Genomic DNA, 22,397 nt, shown 5'->3' on the forward strand with positions numbered 1-22,397 from the left:
ATGCAGTGACCTGAGCTAACATCAATGGGTCAGCCCAGGTCACTGCAGGGCATGACAAGTGCTGCTGTCAGCGAGGTACATTACCTGCGCTGATCTCCAGCACACTGACAGCCCCTGTCACTGAGGTCAATGACCTGCGCCTTCACATCAAGTATCGCGAGAGGTCCGTGACGTCACCGCCAGTGTCAGTCTCGGGTCGGAAGCGATAGGTGATGTGACAAGCGGCGGCCATGGAGGACAGTGACAGCGCTGAGGTCGGGATGGCGGGACTTCATCACCGCAGGTAAGCCGAGCGGGGGGGGGGTGAGAGTGTGTGTGTGTGTGTGTATGTATGTGTACATGCCGCGGGCAGGAGGGGGCGGAGCGAGCTGAGCGGGAAGTGTGGGCTTCCTGCACGTAACTAAGATAAACATCGGGTTACTAACCAAAGCGCTGTGCTTGGATACCCGATGTTTATCTTGGTTACCAGCTTGTGGCAGGCTGCCAGCGATGGCTCCTGCACACTGTAGCTGGGAGGGGGGGGTGTGCGTGAGTGAGAGTGTGTGTGTGTGTGTGTATATATGTATGTATACATGCCGCGGGCAGGAGGGGGCGGAGTGAGCTGAGCGGGAAGTGTGGGCTTCCTGCACGTAACTAAGATAAACATCGGGTTACTAACCAAAGCGCTTTGCTTGGATACCCGATGTTTATCTTGGTTACCAGCTTGTGGCAGGCTGCCAGCGATGGCTCCTGCACACTGTAGCTGTAAAAAGCCCTGCTTTTTGCTGCTAGAACCGTTCTCGAACGTATCTAGAACTATCGAGCTTTTAGCAAAAAGCTCGAGTTCTAGTTCGATCTCGAACAGCCCAAAAATCACTCGAGCCTAGAACTGGAGAACCACGAACCGCGAACCGCGCTCAACTCTAGTGCTCAGAATGGAGTATCCTAATTTGGAGTTCCAATCCCTGCAAACACTCCTTGAAGACCCCTTGGGAGAGAGGAGATGAGTAGATGACAAGATCCATACAGGACTGGATAACTTGTCAAATCTTTACCCAGAAGAGCGAGCAAACTGTTTATCAATTATATTGGCCCCAGAATGACTGACAAGAAACACCTTAACTGGGACCTCTGGCCCCCTAGTTTTACCTTGGTAGGTAAAAGACACTGTGATACCATGGTGGAGGAGATACAAAGATCCAGTTAGGAATCCCCCAATGCCCCTGGGTCTATCAGTTTTACGACGAAGGATCTTTTTTAGGCACCAAGGATCAATCATTAATAAAATATCCCTTTTTACTGTAGAAAAAGCATACACCTCCCCTTTTTGATGTAATGGGCTTTCTCCTCAAATGAGATATCCCGCCAAGCTGCATGGGCTCGGACAAGACCTTCAGAGGTGAAGCAGGTGCAGCTGCCCCCTCCCAGATAGACTTGGTGTTAAGAGACCTCTGACAGAACCGGTGATATATTTGGATTACCAGAGCCATGACACACTACAGAGATGGGGAAGTCTCATACGTAACCAAGGACTCTTTTACCGTCTCGGAAACACCCTGAAAAAAATAGTTCTTGAGAGCTGGGTCATTCCGCTGTGTGTTCACTGGCCAAAGCAGGAATAGAGAGCAGTAATCCTCAGCTGGTTAATTCCCCTGTTGCAGTGAATGGATTTTAGACTCAGCCAACAACATCTTATCAGGTTCGTCATAGATGAGACCGAGCACAAAAAACAAGATCCACAGACCCAAACACGGGAATCAGGAGGAAATGTAAATGCCCAAGCTTGTGGGTCACCACTGAGAAGTAGGAAAACAATACCCACGCACTGTGCCTCACTCCCGGAGGAAAGAGGATGAAGGTGAAAATACAATTTACATTCCTCCCAGAAGGTGATAAACCGGCAAATCACTCAGGGAGAGCTAGTTTAGATACAGATGATCTAAATTGAAAAATAGACAGCATCCCACAGGGTAAAGTTCTTAAATATCCTCTTTATTCCATGTGCACATGGAATAAGGAGGATATTTAAGGAATAAGGACTTCACCTAGTGTTATGCTGTCTAGTTTTCTATTTGGTATGGACTATTCTGAGATATCTCTCTGTTTTGATGTGCATTCCTTTTTTTGCCATACAGAATGTATGTTGCATGATTGCAAGATTTCCACAGTAGGTGCTGCAGACTGCTTATTATTTTTATACGCCGAAATATTAGACTGAACCTGTTGCTGAACCGCCCCTTTTAATTCAACCTCATGGAGTGACAGAGGCCTGCAACTGCCTTGCAAGGGAAGCTGTGGGGTCCATAAAGAAATTCAAATGGGCAGATTATAATGTCACAGGGTGTGACAAGGTAACTTGGAACAGGGGCACCTACACTGACCCTAGTGCTAGGGTGGCCCTAGCTGTCCCTGTTTCCAAAGATATGTCTAATGGTGATGAGGTTTGGTTTGCCTTCCTAACTCTAGCTCCTGAATAGCCCTGGTCTAGACCCCCTCTCCCCCACCTCCAGGGAGGGCAGGAGTGGTTTTAGCTCATACAAATCGTCAGACAGGGAAAAATAAAAACTCAAACTCACTGCACACACACACACACACACACACACACACACACACACACAGGTAAGACAGGGAGAAAAAATAATCAGGGAGGAAATAAACATATAATAAGATTATTTCCAAAACACACCAGAACAGGTTCACCATAGCACAAGGAGTATCGTAAAATGAAGCTACAATTGGAATGGAGGAACAGGTTCCATCTTCTTTTAAAGGATGGAGGCAGCTGTGATAGGTCTCCAGTAACCTGTGACACAAGCAGCAATTCACAGTTAAGCAGAAATTAACTCCTGCTATACTGATCACTAATAATCACACAACTGGTCGATGTCGAGTCTGACTACTGTGTAACAATTTCAAACAGGTGGCACTTATACAGATAATGAGTGCAGAGTAGGAGGGCTTCTTTAAGAAAAAAATAGGTCTGTGAGAGGCAGAATTCTTGTTGATTGGTAATTGATCAAATAATTATTTCATGCAATAAAATGCTAATTAATTACTGGATATCTTTTTTAGATTCTGTCTGTCACAGTTAAAGTGTACTTACTATAAAAATTACAGATCTCTCCATTCTTTGTAGGTGAGAAAACTTGCAAAATCAGCAGTTTATCAAATACTTATTGTCCTTACTGTAAATTACAGTGGCCTACCTTCTCTATAGTAACTTTTAAGTACTAACATCAAGAAGAATAGTATGAAGAGAATCTCTTATGTTTGCTACTGTATATATCCAAAATCTCATTCATGACTGCAGGGGAAAATCAATTTATATAAAACTTAGTTCCCAGTTCATCGGTATATTATGTCTGCCCATTTGCAGAATAAATGCCATTTGCATCTTTTTAGTGGACAGATTAAGAAACATGGGGATATTTTAACATCAAATTGAATTAATTTACATAGATCATACTCAATATAAAGAAGAGACATTTAACATATTTCTGACATCTAATTCAAGCAACTTCAAAACCCAATGATAAAACTGTAGAAGTCACTCCTGTAAAACCAGTGCAGAAATGCCTAGTAATAAAATCAAATTTAGAAATCTTAGAAAGAACATGTTATGATTAATTCTTTGTACTATTATGTAACTGCACTGTATAAAATCTCCACCAAAACATAGAGTAATTTGCTTTTTTTTCTTCATTTTGCAAACATATTTTGTAAATATAAAGTATAAGCAATTATTGCAATGGAAAGACTTAAGATGCTTTTCACATAGAATAAATGCTGGTCTTTGACGAAAAGATTTAGATAACGGGGATAAGGATTCTGTGATCTATCATTATTGAAACCGCCTATAAAAATTCTCATTCACAGCTATTACATGTTGAGCATAATAAATCAACAAAACTCAAGAATAAGAATGTTTTATTTATTAGACAACTTTCAATGCATTCATTACTTCTCATATTAAACACCAGTATTTCCCAAAGGTAAAAATGAGTCCTGGAGGTTTACTAGAAGAGGCTCAGTTAGAATTGAATGCAAGTTTATTTTTTGTTTCTAGCTGAAGAATTTTTATTTGAAATTATCACTAAACAAATAGTAGTTTAATTATTTCCTAAATGTCAGAGTACTTGTAATTAATTCTATGTAATTATTAAAAGTATATTTTTAGATACTTCTAAAATTATAGTTGAGTACAGTTTTTCAAAATAACTTAAAAAAAGATCATTATAGTGTAGTAGTGAAAAAATATTGCTTCCTTTGCGTACATTATATTTTCTACATTATTCTAACTAATAAAAACTAAGTAAAAATGCTAGTGTTTGTTTAATTATTTTTATTTTTTAAGCTCACACATTTTTCGGCTAATTACCGTGTTTTTTGTGGCCCATTTGAAAAGCTTGTGTTTTTCAGATTATAAACTTGTGCTTCATAAATCATGTGATTTAAAATGCTCTTTATAGAATCATTATTTATAGTATGAAAAACACATCAAAAACACTGCAAAAAAGAAATCTCAACAAAACTCATTATCAAATGACGTTTTATAGTGCTCCCGGTAAGAAAACAAAGTAATAAGTTTATAGATATAATATACACTTTATTGGCCAAGAAAAATAAATTAAGTTATAAATTAAACTTTCCAAATTACTTAGGCCTCTTTATTGGATATATTATATCAACTTCTATCATATCTAGCAAATTGTCTCTTCGAGGAGAAGATAGACGAACTCTAGTGCCACCTATTGGAAGTAGCAATCCTAAAAGTTAAAAGTGACCCTTTAAAAAGCCTTGTCTTATGACTATACAGTAACACCTACCTGCCAGTATGATTCCCCAGGTCAGTACAAGTTTATAGGTACCAAACATGTATAGTTTAAATTTTTTTATCTAAGTGGTGAAACAAAAAATTCAGAAACTTGTCAAAAAAAAGAATAGCGCTTTTGTCGCCATTTTCCTAGGCCCATAGTACTCTCAATTTACAGTATCTGGGGCTCAGTGAGGGCTTATTTTTTGCATTTTGAGCTGATGTTTTCAATTATGCCATCTTTCTGTAGATGTAATGGTTTGATCGCCTGTTATTGCATTTTAAGGCAATGTTACTGGGACCAAAAAGCCATCACTTTGGCGTTTGGAGTTTTTCTTCTACGTTCTTTACCGATTGCGTTTTTGGTGCGTAAGATGCACCAAAATGCATGCATTTCCTTCCCCCAGCAAAGCCTAGGAGATTTCTATTTTGCTGTCCAAACTGTGCATCTTTTTTTTTGTTTTGTCTTTAATATTTTTCCCCAGACCTGGTGTTATTATATAAAAGTTTGGATAATATGAACTGTGGTTTTATTAATTTGTCATTAAAAGCTGGATTTTATCACAAGCTGAAAGCTGGATCATTCTTCCTTCATATTTTTATGTCAACATCTTGGCTGCGTTTTTGAAGATGCAGCCAATATGCAGCATGTCAATTCTTTTTCATTTTTCCAGTGTTCTTGAGCCCTTACAGTCAATAGATTTGACTTAAAAAGTGCATTGGGCAAAATGCGGTAAAAACGCATGAGGGTTTGGATGTTTTTTGCCGCGGGTGTGTGTTTTGTGCATTTTTTGGAGAATAAAAAGACTGCATTTTTATGGTTAGAAAAGATGCACTGTGTGAACATAGCCAAATTGATTATATATTTTGCTAGATTGGACATTTCTGAATGCGGTGATACCAAATATGTGTATTTTTATTATTATTATTATTATTATTGTTTTATTTTCAATGGGGCAAAAGGAGGGTGATTGGGTGATTTGAACTTTTAGGGGTTTTCTTCATATTGTTAAAGCTTTTTTTTTTTTTTTCTACAGTTATTAAGGATTTTATAGTCCACCCCTAGGGGACTTAATGGCTGCACACTCCAATCGCTCCTCCTGATCAGAGTCATGCAGAGTCAGAGAAATGCAGTGTTAGGTCCCCTTCACACGCACGTGAAAAACACTGCGTGTCTTACGTTCCATTTTCCAGGTCCGTGTTCCGTATTTTATGTCCGTTTCTCCGTTACGTGTGACCTTCGATGTGATTGTATATGCTAGCCGTGTGTGCGTGAGATACGTATGTGTAATGTCCGCGTGTTGCCCGTGTGAAATGTTCCGTGTGTGATGCACAATGACATTGCTACATGCCGGCTGACAGCAGACAGCGACGTACAATGAGAATGAACTCGGGTGAACTTTACCCGACTTAATTGTCGGCTCTGTCTGTGTGTCGCGTACTGATTAGCGGTCACCCGGGAAGGACTCACCGGTGACCGCTAATCCCCTGAGTGACTGAAGTGAGCAGCGCAATTAGCACTGCCGTCACTCAGGTTACCCGCAGCCAGCTGTAGTCCTCAACCCGAGACCGCAACTCACCTGTGACTTCATCGCTGTCACTCGGTCGACTTGCTGTCGCAGTTGGAGGATCCAGCAGTGGCCGCGAGTAACCTGAGTGACATCATCGCTGATCGCGCTACTCATCTCAGTTGCTGTGTGGAGCTGACAGGAGCGGCGGTGTTCTACTACAGCTCTTGTCAGCTTCCAATGTAGCAGAGCTGAGAGCGTCGCGGGGATTACGCCGGACCTGGAGGGGTTTTCGGGGCTTAATAAAGTGGTGAACGAGGGTGTTTTTCTTCATTTATTATTTCAAATAAAGGATTTTTCGTTGTGTGTGTTTATTGTCTTTCATTTACAGGTTAATCATGGAAGGTATCTCGGGGAGACGTTTGCCATGATTAATCTTGGACTTAGTGGCAGCTATGGGTTGCTGCCATTAACTCCTTATTACCCCGATTTCCACCGCACCAGGGCAATTCGGGATGAGTCGGGTACAGTCCCGTGACTGTCGCATCTAATGGATGCAGCAATTCCGGGCGACTGCTGGCAGATATTGTTAGGCTGGGGGGCTCCCCATAACGTGGATCTCCCCATCCTGAGAATACCAGCCTTCAGCCGTTTGGCTTTACCCTGGCTGGTATCAAAATTGGGGGGAACCGCACGTGGTTTTTTTTTAATTATTTATTTTTTTTTTTTACTGCTCGATATTGACACACCCACCAGCGGCTGTGATTGGTTACAGTGAGACAGCTGTCACTCAGCGTGGGGGGCGGATCTTCCTGCAACCAATCATAGGCGCTGGTGTGTGGGGAAAGCAGGGAAACGAGATTGAATAATGAGCGGCCAGCTTTTTCAAAATAGTAAAAGCCGCCGGAGTTTTTTTTAACAGCTGTGCAACGCCGCGCTGGTGATCAGGGATCGGTGAGTATGAGAGAGGGGGAAGAGACTGACCGACGGACTGAGGGAAATTGACTGCCATACACAGAAAAAAAAGATTGACCGACATTGCTTCAAAAAAGCACAAAACGTACATGGACTATACAGAGATGCATCTGTGTCACGTACGTGTGCTCACTGACCCATTGAGTTTAATGGGTGCATGTGTGCGTGTTCCATGAGGAAAACGGACATGCATCCGTGTTTTACGGACAAACAAACTTATTATGGACACGGGCACACGAACCGTATGGAATAACGCATGTGTAACTGCATACATTGATTAACAATGGAGTACGTGTGTCCAAAGTCTCCGGTACGTGCAGGAACAGACCTAACACGTACCAGAGACACGTGCGTGTGAAGGGAGCCTTACTGTGAGACTTTCACAGGAGATACAAGTGCATCTCAATAAATTAGAATATCATCAAAAAGTTAATTTATTTCAATAATTCAATACAAAAAGGGAAATGCATATATTATACAGAGTCATTACAAACAGAGTGATCTATTTTAAGTGCTTATTTCTGTTAATGTTGATGATTATGGCTTACAGCCAATGAAAATCCTAAAGTCCTGATCTCAGAAAATTAAAATTACCACAAAACACCTGCCAAGGCTTTCTAAGCATTTAAAATGGTCCCTCAGTAGGCTACACAATCATGGGAAAGACTGCTGACTTGACAGATGTCCAGAAGGCAGTCAATGACACACTCCACAAGGAGGGTAAGCCACTTAAGGTCACTGATAAAGAAGCTGGCTGCTCACAGAGTGCTGTGCAGTATCAAAGCATATTAGCGGACAGTTGAGTGGCAGGAAAAAGTGTGGTAGAAAAAGGTGCACAAGCACCCGGGATAACCGCAGCCTTGATAGGATTGTTAAGGACTGTTAAGGAAAGGCCATTCAAAAATTTGTAGGAGATTCACAAGGAGTGGACTGCTGCTGGAGTCAGTGCTTCAAAAGCCATCACACACAGACATATCCAGGACATGGTCTTCAACTGTCGCATTACTTGTGTCAAGCCACTCATGACCAATAGACAATGCCAGAGGAATCTTACCTGGGCCAAGGAGAAAAATAACTGGACTGTTGCTCAAGGTCCAGGGGTCCAAGGGGTTGTCTTCAGATGAAAGTAACTTTTGCATTTCATTTGGCAATCAAGGTTCCAGAATCTGGAGGAAGAGTGGAAAGGCCATAATCCAAGCTGCTTAAGGTCTAATGTAAAGTTTCCACAATCAGTGGGGAGCCATGTCATTTGCTTGTGTAAGTTCACTGTGTTTTATCAAGACCAAAGTCACCGCAGCCATCTACCAGAGAATTTTAGAGCACTTCATGCATCTCTCTGCCGACAAGCTTTTTAGAGATAGAAATTTCATTTTACAGCAGGACTTGGAACCTGTCCACACTGCCAAAAGTACCAATACCTGGTTTAATAAGCACAGTATCACTGTGCTAGATTGGCAAGCAAACTCGCCTGACCAAGAGGAAGGTGAAAGACACCAGACCCAACGTTGCAGATGAGCTGAAGGCTGCTATCAAAGCAACTTGGGCTTCCATAACACCTCAGTAGTGCCACAGGCTGATCACCTCTATGCCACACTGCATTGATGCAGTAATTCATGCAAAAGGAGCCGCAACCTCACACATTTTTCAGCTAATTATAGTGTTTTTTGTGGCCCATTTGAAAAGCTTGTGTTTTTCAGATTAAAACATGTGATTCATAAATCATGTGATTTAAAATGCTCTTTATAGAATCATAGAGTGCATTTACTATACATACTTTTAAGTAGGCTAATATTTCTGAGTTTAAAATATTTTTTTAGTTGGTTTTATGCAATATTCAAATTTTCTGAGATAATGACTTTTAGGTATTCATTGGCTGTAAGCCATAGTCATCAACATTAACAGAAATAAACACTTGAAATAGATCCCTCTGTTTGTATTGACTCTGTGTTACATGGTTGGTGGATCAGGAAGGAAATAGTCAATCCCAATCGTAATCCGGGGTCCACTGTGCAGAGATGGTAATTTGCTAAGAGCCCAAGGGACCTAGCAGACTCAACAGCTACAGGTAAATAAGATGGAATGCGTTATAGTCTGTGTTGACTACGCACAAGCAATGCATATAGTAGTCTATGTTCACTTCATATAGACAATGCATAAAGTTGCCTGTTTTCTTCACATAGACTACGCAGCCATATGATAGGATAACTAGAAAGAAATCAATAGCATAGTATGACAGGCCACAAGCCATGCTGTCGTAAAAGAAGACAGAAAAGACGCAAATTCAAGCGACTGTCTCTGATAGATTGTGTGTTGCAAGCTGCCCCGTGCACACACCTAAACTAGAAAAGGAAGATGCTATACAGTACCTGTCTAAGTAATATATAACTTGCTTAACCAGCATACACAATAAGACACTAGGGTGCAGTACTAATGTCCACACACCCATATACAATGTGGTTATGTGACGGATGCGCCAACTGGCGTGGGCAGTGTCCTTATATATCCTAAGGATCGCCCCAAACAGTCTCACTTCCAGTCGGTGTGGGTGTAGTCCACAGGCCAATCCAGGGACGCCACGTCATCAGGACAGCTGACGGCCAATCCTGGGATGCTATGTCATCAGGACATCTGACACCCAACCACCAATCAGAACGTGCCATATCAGGCGCATGCTAATAAGCTCAATTCCTGGACTTAGAGGCAGACTGAGCACAATCAGTCCGAGCATGCTCAGCAGCCTGATGCATGGACTTAGGCTCTGGCCAAGCATAATCAGTCCATGCATGCTCAGTAGCCCGATTGGTGGACTTAGTCCCTAGCAGAGTACTGTCAAGCCGCATATGCACCGTGGATGACTTTCATCCCTTAGCCTCAGGCAGCTGAGTAGTCAGGAGGATGTCACGAGAGCGAGACAAGCGCTGAAACCAATGCCTAGGCGGTGTAGAAACCACAGGTGCATCAGCCTGACATCACAGTACTGTAAAAATAAATAAATCATTAAAACCAATGACATAGCGCTCTGTAGTATTTTTGATTCTCAGCACACATAAAAAAGACAGCTATGGGCTGCCACCCCCATCTGCCTGGCTTTACCTTGGCTGGCAATCAAAATACAGGGAAGCCCAATCATTTTTTTTTAATTATTTAAAAAGATAGTTAAAAAAATGCAATGGCTCCTGCCATATTTTGATCGCCAGTCAGGTAAAGCCAGGCAGCTGGGGGCTGGGATTCTCCACAGCCTGCAGCCGCCCCTGGAAATGGCGCATTGCTTCTTAGCACCATTTACAGGCGTTTTACATGGCTCGTCCAGTGTCTCTGGTGGCAGTGGCACGCTGGGTAATAAAGGGGTTAATACCAGCTTTGTATTCTCAGATGATGCAAAGCCCGAAATTCATGGTGTCATGCCAAATTAGACATGGCCACCATGAATTTCTAGTAAACAGTAAAAAAAAAAAAAACACAACACAGAATTTTTTTTATTAGAAATAAAACAAAAAAAAAACATTTAGAGACTCCATCTTTATTGTAAAAAAAATACTTAGTCCGACGTAATCCACAGGGACAGCAATGTCAACTTCATCACTCTGTAAAGACACAGTCTATATGTCAGGCTGCCAGCAGGGGGAGTTGGAGTCCTGCAGGGAAAGACACTACATGGAGCTGAATGAGCAAGGAGGGGGAACCCCCAGTGTGTGCTGATGTAGTGTCTGCCAGCATCAGCCGGACAGCTGAAGCTGTGGGGCATGCGAGGATGGTAAGACGGGTCCGGGTCATACACAGTACGGGCAGAAGGAAGACCAGAGGAACTAGCAGAGGAGGAGTCGAGATCAGGCCGAGGTCAGTACCAGAGGAAACAACCGAGTGGGGAGGTAGGAGAGGCCGGAACAACTGGGGCTTTTGTAGGAAGGAAGGAGGTGAGACAGAGGAATGGCAGAATGACTAGGGGACAGAACACAGGCAAAGGCATAGGGCACAGAGGGGGAACGGATCAGGATCACACTTACAGGGACTAGCACTCACTGGCAAAGCAGCACTAAGCTAATAGCCGGCGCTGGTTCACCAGAGATGACAGTATTTAAAGCATCCCAGCTCTGGAAGTGAGGCCCGAGAGAAAGCTCCACCCCCATGACCCATGTGGAAGGGGAGGGGAAACTGTGACACTATACAAAGTGAGAAGCAGAGAGAGCCATGTCAGCTCTGCTACATCGCTCTATACAGAGCAAGAAGCAGGCTGACAGTGAGGGTATGATTGCACTTGCGTCTCTTATTGTATCACCCCGCAAAACCGGACACTCTCAGGACAGGAGTTCCTCAGCTGCATAAAAATACATGAAGCTGATCGCTCCTGTCAGGTGATTTGGCGACAGTGACAATCAAAGTTCAGTTAACAGGACCTTTGATGATGTCATAGTCATGTGAACAGTCTGTAAGCCAATATCTGTACAACATTCACACCAGACTGGTCACATGACTATGACGTCATGCAAGGTCCTTTAGGCAGTCGTGCTTATCGGGGGGCACAGCAATGATCGGATGCAGAAGCAGAAGTGGCCGGGAAACAGAGTCTGCAGGACTCGTCGCAGAACCTGTAAGTATGATCATAATGTTTTTTAATAATGTGCTTTTTTTTTTTACAGCTCCTGGACCCAATCTGGCCCCGATCTGTAACACGAGCTTCCCAGGAAAGCTCGTGATCAGGATCATGTACACGATCACTATGTGACCGGTACGATCCCCGATCTTTATAGTTCGGGATTGCCCATCACTAATAGTGATAGTTTCTAGTTGATATGTGAAGAAGTTTTGGTGAGGGGGTCAAATCCTGAATATTAAAAAGATGTTCTGAAGTGGACTGTGCTCAGTAAGCAGAAACACTGATCTATTAAATAAGAGAGCACACAGAGTAATGTAAGGATTCAATAGAAAGTCGGCCTCCTCAGCAGTACATTGCTCATCAGGTTTTTGAGTGATCAGTGCGAGTCTCAAGACATTTACCCTCACTAATTTACTATATGATAGCTAGTACCTATCATTGTGTGAAAGCTAAATTAATAGAAAGGTACTCACTAAATAGTAAAAAATTGAACACAGTTCATTTTAAATATGTCTACACTATGTTCAGTTAAATAATGGCCTAATTGATTTACAGATTAATAAAATAGGAAAACAAACCTCTGGCTGGAGAAGATCATCCACATAATACTTTATTTCTCTAAAAAGTAGATTTATTAATGACTCCTGCAACATATGACATTTCCCGAGCTGGTATAGACTATCCAATTTGAATTGCTGCATCTGAAACTGGAAAAGAAAATATAACACAAATATTACAGACTTAAATACATGTATATAAATGACTAATGCCCCTTCATTGTGCCCGAACAACGGTGCAACATTGCAGTGGACTCCACAAGCCCTCTTAAGGTGTCCTAAAATAAGATCTGCATGGTAAAAGTTTTGTGAAAATTCCATGTGTGCTAAACTTGAGAAATGTGTTTTCAAATTCAGTGAATCCATTCAATAGACATACTCACCAGACTCATGCCGGCGTCACAAGGGACGATCTATCGTCCGATCGCACGAGCGATCATACCCGCTCCCGTCGTTTGTGCGTCACGGACAATTAGTTGCCCGTGTCAAACAAAGTCATTAATCCCCTGTCACACACACTTACCTCCCGAACGACCTCGCTGTGGGCGGTGAACATCCTCTTCCTGAAGGGGGAGGGACGTTCGACATCACAGCGACCTCACTCAGTGGCCGGCCAATAGAAGCGGAGGGGCAGAGATGAGCAGGACGTAACATCCTGCCCACTTTTTTCCTTCCGCATTGCCGGTAGTATGCAAGTAAACTGTGTTCGTCGTTCCCGTGGTGTTACACGGAGCAACGTGTGCTGCCACGGGAATGATGAACAACCGGAGCACAGAAGGAGGACCGACTTTTTGAAAATGAATAACGTGTAAACGAGCAACGATAAGGTGAGTATTTTTGCTCGTTCACAGTCGTTCCGTGGTGTCACACGGTACGATATGTCTAACGATGCCGGATGTGCGTCACTGACGACGTGACCCTGACAACATATCGCCCGATATATCGTACCGTGTGACGCGGGCACCAGTCTCACAAATTTGCCAACTAAAGAAAAAAATTTTGGGATCCATTTAAATTTCCAAAATAGGGTCAATTTAAGGTGTTTCTGCTTTTCTAACACTAAGAGGCACTTTTGCACACTACGACATCGCAGCTGCGATGTCGGTGGGGTCAAATCGAAAGTGACGCACATCCGGCGTCGCAGTCGATATCGTAGTGTGTAAATCCTTTTTGATACGATTAACGAGCGCAAAAGCGTCGTTATTGTATCATCAGTGTAGGGTCCGGCATTTCCATGAATTGGGAAATACCGATGTTACGATGTTGTTCCTCGTTCCTGCGGCAGCACACATCGCTGTGTGTGAAGCCGCAGGAGCGAGGAACATCTACCTGCGTCCTGCGGCTCACGACGGCTATGCGGAAGGAAGGAGGTGGGCGGGATGTTTACGTCCCGCTCATCTCCGCCCCTCCGCTTCTATTGGCCGCCTGCCGTGTGACATCGCTATGATGCCGCACGACCCGCCCCCTTAATAAGGAGGTGGTTTGCCGGCCAGAGTGACATCGCAGGGCAGGTGAGTGCATGTGAAGCTGCCATAGTGATAATGTTCGCTACGGCAGCTATCACCATGATATCGCAGCTGCGACAGGGGCGGGGACTATTGCGCACGGCATCGCAGCATTGGCTTGCGATGTCGTAGTGTGCAAAGTGCCCCTTAGAGACTCTGTAAATGGAGTCAACAACCTATATTCGGAAAATCAGTACTCAAAAGAAAAATAGAGCTCCTTTTCTCTCGAACCGGCTATGTGGCCAAACAATGCTGTACAGCCATATATAAGCTATTGTCATATTTAAGAGAAATAGCACAACAATCTCTCTGGACATTTTTAACTATTTCCCTTTGTCAAACTTGACTATCTAGGGCTAAGATAATATTTTAGTAGTAAAAATTTAAATTATTTTGTGTTCACTACCTGATAGTATAAAACGTGTCAATATGCTTACTGCATCAATAGATAAATTCATTAAGGGGTGAAGTTTGCAAAATGGGGTAACTCTTGGGGGACTTAAGCTGTTCTTGCACATCATGGGTTTTGTCAATGTGACACGGCACCTGCAAACCATTCCAGCAAAAACTGCACTATAGTATGGCACTTCTTCCTTTCTGAGCTTTGCAGTGTGCCTCAAAAATAGTTCCCGATTACATGCAGGGTATTAACAAATTAAGGAGAAATTGTGCAACAAACTGTGTGGTCCAGTTTTTTCTTATTAGCCCTTCTAAAAATTTAAAACTTGGGGCTAAAACAACATTTAAGTTGTAAAAATGTAATTTTTTTCTCCACCACCCATAGGCATAAAATTCTGTGACACACCACTGATATTAATATGTTCATTGCCTAGGTGAACTCGGGAGAAAAATGGTAATTTTTCATTTTCACAACCCAATCTTTGATTTGATTTCGTGAATCAACTGTGAGTTAAAAATGCTAACTAAACACCTAGATGAATTCCGCGAGAGTTGTAGTTTCCAAAATGGGTTAACATGCGCAGGGCTTCTATTGTTTTGGCATGTCGGGGGCTCTTCAAATGTGACATTGTATTCACAATCTATTTGAACCAAAATGACCCTACAAAATTCAAGTAGCGCTACTTCCTTTCCGAAATCCTCTATGTGCAGAAAAAGTAGTTTGCAACCACATATGGGTGAAAATCAAGAGAAACTGCACAACAAATTGTGTGTTCCAATCTTTCCAGCTGCTCTTGTGAAAAATGAAAAAATTGCGATTAAATCAACATTTTTTTTAATGCCCTTATGTTATAAAGTTCGGAAAAGTACTTGTGTGCTGCAGATACTCAGGATACCCTTATATTAATTTCTTGTGAGGTGTAGCTTACAAAATTTGTGTCACTTATGTGGGGTTTCTGCTGTTTTGGCATATCAGTGGCTCTTCAAACATGCCACATGGCATCCACAATCTGTTCAAGCAAAATGGCACTACTAAATTCAAATAGGACGCCTTCTCTACGGAGCCCTGCTATGTGCCCAATCCGTTACTTCTGACCACAATTGGGGTATGTTCTTACTCAGGAGATATTGCGCAACAAATTTTATGGTTCATTTTCTCCTGTTACTCTTTTAAAAATTAAAAAATTGTGGCTAAAGCAGTATTTTTTGGAAAAAAAATACATTTTTAATTTTCATTTTCATATCTCAGTGTTATAAAATTCTGTGAAGCACATGTGGGTTAAAGATGGTCACCATATACCAATGTTTCTCAACTCCAGTCCTCAAGACCCACCAACAGATCATGTTTTCAGGTTTTCCTCGATATTGGACAGGGAATAATTCCATCATCTGTGCAACCTTAAGGAAATCCTGTAAGCCTGCTTGAGGAAAACCTGAAAACATGATCTGTTGGTGGGTCTTGAGTACTGGAGTTGAGAAACACTGCCATATACCATGGTGAATTCCTTTAGGGGTGTAGTTTCCAAAATCAAACAGAAAAATGTACCACATTATGTAACCATGACTAAGGCTTGTAGCCGAAACGCGTAGGTTCAGCCTATTTTTCTGTGGTACATTTATTTTGTTGTATGATTTCTATTTTACTAATTAATGTAAAGTTTTATCCATTACTTCATCCTGTTCTTGCATCACTGGAGATTCCTCTTCATTGATTGTCTTCTGACCTGCATTAGGGCAGCTCTGTGCAACGACCATGGTCCAATCCAGGTGCTATTTGAACAGTGAGCTGACCTTGTCTCTATTTTTCTAGTTTAAAAAAATGGCATCAGTTGTGAGCGGCGTCTACTGTTTTGATATCTCTGGGGATCTTTAAATACAACATGGCATATGCAATCTATTCCAGGCAAAACTGGCTCCAAAATTCAAATAGCATTTCTTTCCTTTCAAGCCCTGCTGTGTGACTTAACAGTAATTTTTCCCCACATATGGGGCAAAGTCATGCTCAACATTTATGTGGACAACAACACATTTTCAATTTTTGTTTCCACTTGGTGTTAATCCCTGTGAATCACTCGAAGAGTTAAAAAACATCCTAAATGTGGTTTGGAATACCTTGAACGGTCCAGTTTTTATAATATGGCAACTTTTGAGAGTTATTTGACATAAATACCCCTAAAAGTCACTTCAAATGTGAAGTGGTCCCTAATAAAATAAGTTTTGTAAATTTTGTTGGAGAAATGAAAAATTGCTGTTAAACTTTTAACCTTTCTACATTTCTAACAAAAAAGTGTAAAAAAATGTTACTGATGTAAAGCGGACATATGAAATATGATAATTATTGATTATTTTAGCAGTAGTATGACTGATTTAATCAGTTCACGATCTTTGACGTACCCCCATACGTCATGGTCTGAAAGGGGTTCCTGACCTATGATGTATGGGCACACCATGGTGATCATGCAAGGCACAGATCCTGTGCCTGCATGACTGTCACTGGGAACTCAGCTTATGTGAAAGCCGAGCTCCGGCAGTCACAGCCAGGGATGGGGCCCACACCACTCCTTGCTATATAACCTTATAAACGCCGCAATTAATAGCGATCCCTCTCCTATTCAATCGTTACTTCCATGACATGATCACAGGGTCCCGATCATTGCCAAGGCATGGTCTAAGAAGCGTTCTGTCAGTGTCCCAATGACAGTTGTAATCCATTGCGATGCATGTGCATAGCAATGCATTACTCTGTTGATCAAAATAATAAAATTGAATGTCCTATAGAGGGACTAAGTAAAAAAGTAAAACAAAAATGTAAAAATAATTTTAAAACATCCCAAAATAAATAACAAAACTAATTTAAACAAAATATAGCAATAAACACATATTTATGTAACAACAAAAATGAACAAACGTTTTGCATGGTCTGTGGTGTAGGTCCATATGTCTGTCTATGTGTCTGTGTGTGGGTGTTACGAGTGCTGTTCATCATTGTGCTATATAACCCCTTATATTACCCTGATTGCCACCGTATCAGTGCAATCTGGATGAGCCAGGTAAAGCACCGAGATTGTTGCATCTAATGGATGCGACAATTTTGGACGGCTTTGGCTGATATTTTTAGCCTGGGGGCCTAATAACCATGGGCCTACCCAGCCTGAGAACTAGCCCCCATCTGTCGCTTTTATAATAGCTGAGTATCAAAATTGGGAGGGACTGCGTACTTTTTTAAAAAAAATATTTTATATGGGGTCCTTCTTATTTTGATACACAGCCAAGATAATGCACACGGCTGGGGACTGCAGCCTGTATCATATGCTTTGTCTATGCTCGGTATCAATATATGGGGGACCCTGCAACAATTTTTTTCTTTATTTTTATATTCCATTAGGGGGCCCAGACAGCTACTATGAGGGCAGCCAATCAGAGACGCCAGCACGCCGACAGTCTGACTGCAGCTAATCACAGACACTGGCAAAGAGGATGTGCGAGGTAAGCAGTGCATATGTATGAGATCTAATGAGTGGACCCGGAAGTAGTGTGACAGCCTCAGGGAATCTTGGTAAGTCTAACTGTCCTGCTTTAATCCCCATAATACTTTTACAAAATTATTCCCATAAACCAAATGTGATTTAGAAATACATCCATATATCTTCCTCATGCCGTTCCCATTAAGTTTCCTCACTTTTCCATTAATTTCAGCATTTTTACAGCCTTCCCATACCGACTTCCAAGGTCCTTCTTAAAATTATTCAAGTTTACTATTGACTTGCTTTAGGTTTGTTATTCGTGACATATACACGAATTATAGGAATTATTCGGCTCAAATAATCTGAATCTGAATATTTCACTATTCGCCCATCTCTATCATCATACTGCCAAATGAAAGTGGAATAAAACACGATCAAAAAGTGGTATGTAAATAATATCACTGTAACCAACATCGTTTCCCACAAAAAAAGCCGCCATACAGCTCCGTCAGAGGAAAATGAAAAAAGCTCCAGCTCTCAGAATAGAGTGATACAAAACTATTTTTTTTTGTACGAAATTGTTTTTATGGTGTAAAAGCGGAAAAACATGAAAAAAAATCTATAAATGTGGTACTGTATCACTGTAATTATACTGACCTGAAGAATAAACCAGTCTTATCACTTACCAGACAGTGAAGAGTGTAAAAAAAATCAATAATAAATTCCCGAATTACTGCTTCATATTCATTCTGCCACCCAAAAATCAGAATAAAAAATTATTCAAAAAAATGTTATGTGCCAGAAATGATACAAATAAAAATGTCAACTCATTCAGCAAAACAAGCCCTCACATGACTCTGTTTGCAGAAATTTAGAAAAATTATAGCTTTCAAAATATGGTGACACAAAAACTTTTTGTAATACAAAAATAAAAAATAGTTTTCTAGTGTGTGATAGTAGCCAAATGCATATAAATCTGTTATCGCTATAACGGTACCAATTCAAAGAATAGAGCCATCTAATCAATTATTCGGCATGGGGAAAAAATAAATAAATAAAAGCAATTCTTCACATGCTGTTGATTTATTCATTCTTCCTCCCAAAAATCGCAGTTAGACTATGTGTGCACGCTGCGTTTTTTTGACGCTGCATTTTTGTGTGTTTTTGGCTGCAAAAAACGCACAAAAACGCACCCGTGGCAAAAACGCACTGGTAAAAACATATGCTTTTTTACCACGTTTCGGTGCATTTTTGGCTACGTTTTGCTGCGTTTTTGTTCCTGCGTTTTGCTGCGTTTTTCCAATGCATTGCATGGGTGAAAAAATGCAGAAAAATGCAGAAAATAATTGACATGTTGCTTTTTTTTGGTCTTCTCAAAAACGCAGATAAAAAAAAAGCACTGTGCGGACAGCAAAAATGAAAAGTCATAGACTTTGCTGGGGAAGCAAAGTTATGCAATTTTGTGACCAAAAACGCACCTGAATTATGCGCAAAATTGCGGCAAAAAAAACAGCGTGTGCACATAGCCTAAAGCCGGCGTCACACAGTACGATATATCGGGTGATATGTCGACGGGGTCACGTCGTAAGTGACGCACATCCGGCATCTTTTGATATATCATAGCATGTGACAGCTACGAGCGACGGTGAGTGAGCTAAAATACTCACCGTATCGTTGCTCGTTGACACGTCGCTCATTTTCAAAAAGTCGTTTCTTCTTCTGTGTGCCGGTTGTTCATCGTACCCGGGGCAGCACACATCGCTCCGTGTGACACCCAGGGAACGATGAACATAGCTTACCGGTGTCTCGCCGGCTATGCGGAAGGAAGGAGATAGGCGGGATGTTTACGTCCCGCTCATCTCCGCCCCTCCGCTTCTATTGGCCAGCCGCTGTATGATGTCGCTGTGACGCTGAACGTCCCTCCCTCTTTGGGAACTGGATGTGCGCCGCACACAGCGAGGTCATCCGTGAGGTAAGTACATGTGACAGGGGGTTAACGACTTTGTGCGCCACGGGCAACTAATTGCCCGTGATGCACAAATGACGGGGGTGGGTACGATCACTCGTGCAATTGCACGATAGATCGTATCGTGTGACGCCGGCTTAAGGTTCAGCTCACATTTATATTGTGCTCTATGCGGAGTGTTTGCACTGGGGTTTAAGTGTAAATCTCTGAAATACGGAATTCAGACAGAAAGTCCAAGAGAAAATTCACTATAATAAGGAAGAGGGAGCCATTTTGGACTGCAATTTTTTAAAAAAGTTTTTAAAAGTGCAGTTAACCAACATTGTATGCACGTCTCAAAAGGAAAATGCTCAGCAAAGGCCAGAGGAAGTCCAGAGTAACTATGCTTCTTCATAATAGTGAATGGATTCCTTGAGGGTATCATCTGACTCACTTAACTTGGAGATTTAGATAAAAAACCCAGATGTAAGTGCAACATAAAGCGCAGGATAAATGTGATCCAAAATTTTATGTAAAACGTTATCTATAAAAACTTCAACTCAATCCACAAAAAAACAAGTCCCCACTCAGATCCATCATCTGTCAATGGTAATATAGGGGTCTTTCACAATACTGGTAATACAAAGGCTTTGGAAAAGCACAATAGCTCCTATCAAAAGAAATCCGGCAAAATCTGCACTGACAAATCCAAATGCTCACCTTCATTCTGAGCTCCATTGTGTGCCCAAACCACATTTAGCGTTCACATGTTTGGCATTACTGTAATGAGGAGAGCCAGCTTAATTTACAGGGTGTGTGTCTCCAGGAGCACAATCGGGGCACAAGGCACTGCAATGTACTGGGTACCATAGTGGCAGATTTGCAATTTTGCCAGATCTGCATTGCTGCTTGTTTCTGGAAAACAACCAAGGAGTAAAAATTGTCACTACACCTGTTGATAAATTCCTGGAGGGCTGTAATTTCCAAAAACAGGTCACATAATCACTGCACCTTAAGATGAATTTTTTGAGAAGTGTAATTTGTAAAATGAGGCCACTTATGGAAGGTGGGGTCTCTGCTGTTCCGGTACCTTAGAGGCTCTGCCAATGTAACATGGCACCCACAAACCATAACAGCAAAATCTGTACTACAATATGGAACTCCTTCCCTTCTGAACATTCCACTGTGTATGAAAAGTAGTTCCCAATTACATGTAGGGTATTTGCGCATTGAGGACAATTTTAAAAATAAACTGTGCAGTTTATTTTTGTCCTATTAGCCCTTATATAAATTAAAAACTTGGGGTTAAACAGCATTTTAATTGTAAAAATGTAATTTTTATTTCTTCACCTCCCAGTGGTATAAAACTGTCAACATGCTCACTGACCCCTAAGATGAATTAAATGTAGGGTGTAATTTGTAAAGTGGGGTTATTTATAGAAAGTTCTGCTGTTCTGGAATTTCAGGGGCTCTACCAATGTGACATGGCACCATCAAGCCATTCCTGCAAAATCTGCACTTTAATATTGCGCTCCTTCCCTTCTGAGCTATGTACTGTGCTTAAAAAGTAGTTTTCAACCACATATTGGATATTGCCATAATCGGGAGAAATTGCGTAACAAATTCTAACATTTGTTTTCTCCTATTACCCCTTTTGAAAATTAAAAACTTGGGTGCAAAGAAACATTTTATTGGAAAAAATGGTAATTTTACATTTACTCTGCCCAACGTTATACAATTCTGTGAATTGCCTGTGGGTTAAAAGTGCTATCTACAACCGCAGATGAGTTCCCTGAGAGGTGTATTTTCCAAAATGGGGTTAGGTCACTTGTAAGAGTTTCTGTTGATTTGGAAAGTGAGGGTTTCTTCAAAGTTGACATGGGGTCTGCAACATTCAATCCAAAATTGCTCTCCAAAATTGAAATAGTGCCCCTTCCCTTCTGAGTCGAGCCATACGCTCAGAAAGTAGTTTTCTACCACATTTGGTGTATCGCTGTACTCAGGAAAAATTGCAAAACAAATTGAATGATGCATTTTCTTCTGTTACCCTTGCAACAATAAAAATTTTGGGGCTAAATAACCAATTTTGATGGAAAAAGCAAAATTTTTATTTTTCTTTTCACCTTCCTTTAGTTTCTGTGATGCACATAGAAGGTTATTAAACTTTATGAATGTGGTTTTGAGAACTTTCAGTAGTGCAGTTTTTAAAATTGTTTCACTTTTGGGTATTTATTTACATCTTAAAGTCTCTTCAATGTGATGTAATGCCTAAAAAATGGTTATGTAAATGTTGTTGGACAAATGAGAAATTGCTGAAAAATGCTATTTATTAATGATTTTGTGTGATATAACTATCTGATTTAGGATCTGTGCGCACTGGGAAAATGTGTTTCTTAAGTAAAATATGCACCCTCTGGCAGAATTCCGCACCTGCGGCAAAAAAACCGTACCCAAAATACGCATGCGGTTTTACCATGGTTTGTTGCGGTTTTGGTGCGTTTTTTCTGCAGGTTAGTCCCTGCAGTTTTTAACCATTATTTAATGGCAAAACCACAGGTACTTGTGGAAAATAAGTGATATGCTGCTTCTTTTTGCTGCAGAAGTTCTGCAGCAAAACCGGTAGGGAAAAAAAACAGTGTGAGCTCAGCATTTTGAATT

At 41.4% G+C, this 22,397-nt stretch overlaps 1 protein-coding gene across 1 annotated transcript in view; it reads right to left on the minus strand.

Annotated features, from left to right (window-relative positions):
- MEI4 (meiotic double-stranded break formation protein 4) overlaps nt 1-22,397 on the minus strand; it is a 255,724-nt gene that overhangs the window by 57,345 nt on the left and 175,982 nt on the right. The window contains exon 3 of the mRNA XM_075338432.1: nt 12,448-12,576. Within this exon, the coding sequence (XP_075194547.1) occupies nt 12,448-12,576 (129 nt within the window). The remainder of the gene's footprint in view (nt 1-12,447; nt 12,577-22,397) is intronic.

The sequence above is a fragment of the Anomaloglossus baeobatrachus genome, chromosome 3 (genome assembly GCF_048569485.1).
Source record: "Anomaloglossus baeobatrachus isolate aAnoBae1 chromosome 3, aAnoBae1.hap1, whole genome shotgun sequence".
NCBI classification, from domain to species: domain Eukaryota; kingdom Metazoa; phylum Chordata; class Amphibia; order Anura; family Aromobatidae; genus Anomaloglossus; species Anomaloglossus baeobatrachus.